General features: G+C 39.3%; 1 protein-coding gene and 1 non-coding gene across 2 annotated transcripts; both read right to left on the bottom strand.

The window, feature by feature from the left end:
- Positions 1-320: 320 nt before the first annotated feature.
- On the bottom strand, positions 321-7,519 carry LOC140927887 (proteasome subunit alpha type-7-B-like). The gene is made up of 7 exons (XM_073377584.1): positions 7,320-7,519; positions 7,083-7,209; positions 6,877-7,001; positions 4,744-4,866; positions 3,859-3,978; positions 3,398-3,460; positions 321-865 (listed from the first exon to the last, which is right to left on the bottom strand). The coding sequence occupies exons 1-7, from the start codon at positions 7,422-7,424 to the stop codon at positions 758-760; spliced, it is 771 nt and encodes a 256-aa protein (XP_073233685.1). The 5' UTR covers positions 7,425-7,519; the 3' UTR covers positions 321-757.
- On the bottom strand, positions 6,671-6,742 carry Trnae-cuc (transfer RNA glutamic acid (anticodon CUC)). Its single transcript has one exon. It is a non-coding gene; the product is annotated as a tRNA-Glu (tRNA).
- Positions 7,520-7,561: the final 42 nt, after the last annotated feature.

Below are 7,561 nucleotides of genomic sequence, written 5' to 3'. Positions count from 1 at the left end.
ACTTTTTACTCTTAAGGACAATTTCGGTACTAAGAATGAACATACATGTAGAAGTATTTATTTGTTTCACAGGGTACTTACTAATGTAGGTACATTAAAACCGCCACATATGCATGGTAAGATTGAAAAGTGGAACCTTTTCCCGTTTAGTTCCCGCCTTTTGTTGTGCAAAATTCTACGGAATATGACTTTCTAATTCTCTCAGTTTAGTCATGCAGAAATGTGTGACTGCAGGTGCAAACTCTCGATATACATGTATCAAGAATAAAGAAGTGAACCTGAAGAGGTCGAAGAAGTAAAACAAAAGAACATCGATCACATTGTTTCCTTTTGCTAAGCTTTATTTCGCGCACAGGATCAAAAGAGGAAGTAAGAGACACAATAGTAAAGAAGTTGACCTGAATCAGTTCTTGTTGCAACAAGAGATTACTAATGCGTATTTTAAGTACCACCTATGTATTCGCTCTCATCTCACAGTAAGTCAAACGAAACAAAACTTAGAGAAGGTCAAAGGACTTGAAAGTTAACAAGAGCTTTAATCCCTGCCATTAGCCTCCCATTCTCCCCAAGATTCAAATAGCTTAAATAATTTGAATCGGCAAAAATCCAACATTACAACACTACTTGCATGACTTCAATGAGTCTCAAACTCCCTTGAAGTGTTGAATTTGGTTAACTCCTGTTGTCGCTTGATAACTCAAGCCTAAGGCTGTCAATGAAAAATACAAAAAACTGTCCAAGTTACTGTTTTTTTATTTTATTTAGCTGATCCAGAGGCCTTTTCTTTCTTTTTCTTTTCTGCTTCTGCTTCTTTTTCTTTTTCGATGACTTCTACAAATTTGTCGACTTCTTCCGGCTGTAAAATCTGCAAGAGAGAAAAAATAATTCTTGAATCGAGAGCCTTTCACTGTACCACTAAAGGTTTCACTGAAGAGATGGAATGAAAAAACTAGACTTTCACAACACTTATTTACAACGAAATTTGGCCTTAACTGAATTGATAGCAGTCAGTTAATTCAAAAGACTCTAAAAGGACATTTCGAGTGTTTAGGCGTAGTCTGTCAGAGAAATATGCTAAACAAACTTAAGGCTAGAGCTTGTAAAGCCATTTCCCCGCCGACCCACCTCCCTGGAAACCATATAACCTCATTACATACCACTTATCATACAAGAGAGAAAGGGACTGTAACTCGGTTACTGGATTCCTTAAACTGGCCTTCATCAGAAGCAAGACGTAAATGCCGGCGTCAGCAGCTCTTAAACGAGTCTGTGCATGGCAGTGCTGTGTTACCTATCCCGTCAAACTTAAATGTACCAGCCCATACTAACAACATTAGATCTCAAGCATCTTTTATAAATACAACTTCCAAGGGAAACATCTACGCGAACAGTTTCTTCCCGAGATCGATCAAAGATTGGGACGCTTTACCGTTAGATATTACGAAGATAGAGACTTTGGACATTTTTAAACGCACTGTTCGGGGACAGATGTTATTTATTTAATTACACGATTCTTTTTATTTGATTATTTTTTATTTACCTGGACGCGATGGGCAACCTTTGCCAAGTATAAATATAGAAATAGAAATGAACCGATAGTGAGGTCGTTACAGGCAAATCTCAGACCGAGGCCTTGAGATTTCCCTATAATAACCGAACGGACGAGGTTAATAAGTTATTTATCATATGGCCTTTTCATTATGGACCTGAGCCTGCGATCAATTAAAACCAACACCTGGCCTGCGAATAACTTCAAAACAACACTTCGCCTCAAAAAGTTGTACACTTGAACCCGCGATATAGTCAGATGACAATAATGCCCGGTCATTACAGTAAAACAGCCAATCAGAGCGCGCATACTGTTGTAGCCATATAATAAACTAATGATAATGTCGACTCTACTTATCTATTGTTGATTCCATATGCTAACTAATTAGTTTTTACGGACAATAGTTAGTTACAATGAAGCCTTACTATCCTCCCACGCAGAAGTTCTAAGGGCTTCGTGGGGAGGAACGCATGACAACACTCTGAGTACATCTGCGTGGGAGGCTTAAGCCCTAGCGACGGACCATGAAACTTTGGTCTAATTCACGGGGAAGCGTCGCGTGTGGTGACAAGTGTGATTACAGCCGAACCTTCATGTCCGACCGCCTATTGTAAGCGACCACCTCCCTAAGCCAGCACCAACCCAAAATATCAAAATTTTCCCAGCCAAACTACTACAGTTTCAATCTCTCGTGAACGACTTTCCTAGTCCCCAAGCCTCATTATTCCGTGCGGCCAAAGCGTTTTGGGTCACCTGGTCCAAGCGAAAATGCGAAGCCTAGACAAAAATCCACAAAAGTGAGATAGCTCATGCAGTGGTTGACAAGACCAGTGTTTCCCGCCCGTTCGCCTCGGATACGTCACCGAAGTGAATTGACCGAGAGGGAATGGGAAAACGCCTTACAGGGACTAGGCGACTAGGCAATTAAGCGACCACCTCTCGAAAAGGACCGCGACGACTCGCGATCACCTTAAGAAACTTAACGCTTTTGGGGCGACGTTATGAGGGGCAAGTTGTTGTTGCTCGAAATAACTAAGACTTTTCCACTGATTTTTCTGAACCTTTGAAAGCTACTACTTGACGCATTTCTTTTTCTCTAAGTTCGCTCTATACTACACACCATTCAGAGTATACAAAGAACTTTAAGGGACAAGATGGAAATACACTTCTTCCAAGTAGAAGATGTGTTCAGCCCTCTTCACGTGGGAGAGAGATCCTGTGATGTTCGACTCTCATAAACGACCACCTCCCTTAAGCGACTGTTAGGGAGCTTAAGCAACAACGACGGCGACGGCGACGGCAACGACAAAAAAGCAAGAGTTTAACCGTTTAGATTGGCAGAACAACAACTTTGCACGTGCATCACGCTTTTTTGTACATCTCCTAGCCGTCATTGCACGACTACAACGTGAAAGTGCCTAATTTCACGTTTTGTCGAGGACGGGAACACACGACAACAACTTTCTTTTTCTTTTCCTGAACTTTGATACAGTCCTTAAGAATTCAACTCCAAAAAAATTAGACAACATTTGAGGAATTGAACGAGATGGAAATGATAAGCGCCATAAAGTTTGAGGCAGCGCGTGTTCACTTTTTAAGTGACGTTTTCGTCGCCGTCGCCGTCGCTTAAGCTCCCTATTAACTCTTAGCATTTTGGGTAGTCGCTTACGGGGGATTCGAGTTTATCACTGATTGTTAATCTGCCGGACATTACACACATTTGAAATGTTAAAGGATAAGGAATGATGACTGGGCTTAAGTTCAGGCCAGAAAAAATGAAGGTCGTCACAATCTACGAACCTTCATGTTCATTCACGAAGACAACTACCGATACTTGTTACTGATTACCTTAAGAGTTTCCCCCTTTCTCATAACTGCAAGTTCAATATTCTTCCCTCCTGATTGTACAACCTGGAAATAACACACGCCTGTAAGCATTTCATTATGACAACTGCATGTGTCTGAAAGATTAGTCAAAAAGATTTTTAGGAAAGGATTTAGCTGTTTGTTCAAGAATAAGAGTCTGCGTGATCAATAACATGACCAGTCAGTGGAGCATTTGGTCGGTCAAGATGCTATTCTGGCCGGACATTGTCCATTGACTGGCCGTTATTTTGAGCCCTGTAAAGTGACGCCTATTCGAGTAAATACGCTCGGAAGTGTAACAGCCTGTAAGGGTGGAATGATTACACCTTCAATGGTGTACACTACAATCGGGAAACCTCCAACAATAATCCCTGGATTTCCTCTGTTATGCTTGTCAGTTTAAGTTGCAAGTTACCAAAAACATCATGCTCATCTCTACATACCTCAAGCAGAGCTTTAATGGCTAGTTTAATGGTCTCATCGTCTGAGTCAGCTACTTCATCTGTGTAGTGTTTCTCTAAAAATTCACGAACAGTTTTTGCACTGCGGCCAATGGCATTTGCCTACCGAGACAAAACATGAACAAAATAAAGATCAGAGAGTATCATCAGGAGTTACAGTAAACGTCAGTTACAGTAAGGGGGAGGGGTGCAGAACATCAAGTTACCAGAGCCACTTGATTGAGGTGGTCATTTACTAGAAGTTACATTTACCAATCTTTTTTACAATTATTATTTTTGGACTTTAAACTGGCCACTTAATAGAGTGAGACCCCTTAATAAACCATATATCTCTATCTATCTAAATAGGAGGTCACTTAACTGACATTTAACTGCATTTTAATATTTTACTCAAAAAATTTTTTTTTCAAGATTTCAGAGATAGGTTGAGTTTGATCGTTTGGGTGAACATAGTCCTGAATAGGACTGTTGTTGTTGACAGTGACTGAGATAAGATTGCCACAAATGCCTTGGCCCACCCCTAAATCCAACCATGGATTGATTATTCTGGATATCACAAAACATGTATCTAATAATATTTTTTTATTGTACATTGTTTTGAAGAAAATACGGATAAACACAGCATCACATGGAACACAGTTTGAGATTGCTCTTGGAAATCATGCATTGCGGTCCCAACCTACAGTTTAGTCACTAATCAGCGGGCAGATAACTAAATAGGTTGTGCTAATTTCCAAAACTAACTGTAGGATCTTAGCCAATGAGAGGAGAGATAGTGAGTATAATGTATAATAATAATAATAATAATTATTAATGAAAATGGTGCAGAGTACCAAGCTGTCTTAAAATAGTCAAGGAGATAGTCACCTTCCAAGCATGATATGTTCCAGATGGATCTGTCTGGTAAAGGCGTGGAGTACCATCATAGTCAAACCCAACAATAAGTGTAGAAATGCCAAATGGACGGCGACCATTGCTTTGGGTGTAGCGCTTTTAAAAAATGATTTAAGCAACTTGTTACATGTTAAAAATAATAATTAACAAATTATTAATTAGTAATTATTTTATTGCCACAAGCCCCAAAGTGAGTAGGACACTAATCTTTGGGTTGCCTGTAATTTTTTGGGATCCCTGAGCACAAAAATGTATGTTGTTTATCAATGATTAAATTCATGCATATTTTTGCATTGTTATTTAAATTTCAAATCATAAAACTCTTACTGTGTCCTTTGAATTGCACTAAGATTTGCACATTGTGGCACACACAAAGAGTTTCAAATTATTTTCATGTGACTGTAATAGGCCAATTAAGAACCAAATCAAAAAGATATCATGATTGTAGTTCTTTATCCCACAACCATTCATTGATCCAAATTTACAGGTATGTCAGTTTATTGTTTTTGTGATGTTTTAGAGCCCAAAATCTGCTTTCAGCAATATACTTACAATAAAATAAAAATATTGTAATCTCTAGTTCGTAAATGTATTCAGTAACACACAAAAGTAGAAAAAAGAATAGCAATAGCAGGGCTAGGCTGTGAAGGGGTCCATACGCCAACTATAACATTACAACAGCTTTAGAAAAAAAAGAAAGTAAAAACAAATCCTTATTAAAAAATGCAATTTTTAAGTGACACCATTGTCTGGAAACTGAGTTTGCTAATAAGCACTTTGACGGTAAAGGGTTATGTATCGGTCAAACCGAAGCTTCAACATGCCCCCCCCGGGCAACCCCCCAGGCATTTGACTTTTTGGAAAATTATTGTTCAAATTTCCCCCTACCCGGGCCAAAATGCCGCTCAAATGCCCCACACTAGGGTCCATTCAGGTGATCAAATGCCCCCACCCCCGGGACATTTCACAGGCACATAAATGACAGAAAGACGGTGGAAACGCCTTCAGTTGTGGAACAAAATCTTTATAAATATAACAAAAACTGAGGAACACTGTTAGTGTATTTACTACGAACAAAAGTCTCGTGCAAAGCGGCGGAAATCGCTGCTACAAGGTAACTGAATGCTCAGCTTTTTTTCGTCATGCAACATACAAAGCGTTCTATAAAAAAAATCCCACCTATTGAGATTACTACATCATGACCATTTCAGTGACATGCATCATCGCTCACCTTATTAATTAACATACTTGCAGTAGGTCAAAGTAGTTGACCTGAGCTTTTTATTTCATTTTATGTTGTTGTATTGAATCGTTGGTATAGGTATTGTATTTCATTGTCAACACAACAATAAAATGCATTCATACATTCAAAGCCTGAATCCAATATTAAAAATTTTAAAATTCAAATACTTCAAATACAGCACAAAGCTTGTTTAAGCCCTTTTCTCGTTACCAACTGACCACAAAGGCACAATCTTGTCCACGAAAATCCTCTAACACCGCGTCCCCCATGATAGCTCGCCACACCAAAGATTTTTCATGAAATCGGGGGTGCAGTTCAAATCCCCCACCCCTAAAGCATGGGGATCAAATTCCCCACCCCCTGGAAGACTCTGATAATCAAATTCCCTCCTCCCGGGGACGGCAAAGGTGTCAAATGCCAGGGGTATGCCCGGGGGGGCATGTTGAAGCTTCGATTTGACCGACACATTAATACCAATATGTCATGTTTACTATACAAAAAAGGTATCATATGTATTTATGGTTCCTTCCACAAATCAACCTAGATTTTTTTTCCCTTCAAAAAACAGTATGGTTTTAACATCAAAATCAGTAACCAAAAAAATTAAGGGGAAAAAAATGAAGTAGAAAAAAATAAAAATAAAAATAAATATTGTCCTTCCCACACCGGGAATCGAACCCGGGCCACGGCGGTGAGAGCGCCGGATCCTAACCACTAGACCATATGGGATTGACGACTTCAGAGGTTGAATTTTTCGTATATTAATAGCTCTACCACGTGACTAGACCGCGAGTGTTCTTAAATTCTCCAAAAAACAGACCTTTGAATAGGTAGAAACCTAAACAAAACATAAACTTATTTACCTGTTTTAAGGTCGCAATATATCTTGTAATGTACTCTAGAGTAACAGGATCTTCAACGGTAAGTTTGTGGCTTTGACATTCTACACGGGCTCTATTCACTAAAATTCTAGCGTCCGCTGTCAAACCTACAACACAAATTAACAAGGAACTATTAACTGAGAGTTCTTTAACTCATTTTTTTCTTAACAAATCCTAACTTTTATTACCTGCAAAAGCCATGACAACGTGGTCATCCAGAGTGCAAATTTTTCTAACAGTGCGTGGTTCTTGGAGTTTAGCGACCGCCTTTCTCTCCACTCCAAGGACGACAATATTTTTGCCGCGGACTCCAACCTTTAAGACAAGGGTTTGTCAATGATTTTTTAATGAAATCATTTAAAATGTGGACATCAAATGCGAGAGTCAATAAAAAAAGACGAAAAGATTTCAAAAAATAAGCTTACCGCGGTTGAACCTTTCTTCACCGCCTCTTGGGCGTACTCTACTTGAAAAAGATGCCCATCAGGTGAAAATATGGTTATTGCTCTATCATACGAACCTCCCGACATGTCTGTTTGGTTTTTAAGATTCTTTTTATGAGCGGAAGAAAAAGAGCCGAGAAGAAGTAAAAGTTGTGAACAGAGAATGACTTTGCATGAGGCTTAGTAACCATGCCATTAGTTGATATCCCGTGAGTCCACGCGAA

This window comes from Porites lutea, chromosome 2 (genome assembly GCF_958299795.1).
Source record: "Porites lutea chromosome 2, jaPorLute2.1, whole genome shotgun sequence".
Taxonomy (NCBI): domain Eukaryota; kingdom Metazoa; phylum Cnidaria; class Anthozoa; order Scleractinia; family Poritidae; genus Porites; species Porites lutea.
The sequence above is the reverse complement of the archived record's forward strand: the minus strand, read 5'-3'. Positions and strand labels throughout refer to the sequence as shown.

Excerpts from the sequence above, each read along its gene's own strand:
- LOC140927887 (XM_073377584.1), bottom strand. The coding sequence starts at position 7,424 with ATGTCGGGAGGTTCGTATGATAGAGCAATAACCATATTTTCACCTGAT. Across the intron at positions 7,210-7,319 it reads TGAAGAAAGGTTCAACCGCG|GTTGGAGTCCGCGGCAAAAA; the intron begins GTAAGCTTATTT and ends CTTGTCTTAAAG. Across the intron at positions 866-3,397 it reads GAAAGGGGGAAACTCTTAAG|ATTTTACAGCCGGAAGAAGT; the intron begins GTAATCAGTAAC and ends TCTCTCTTGCAG.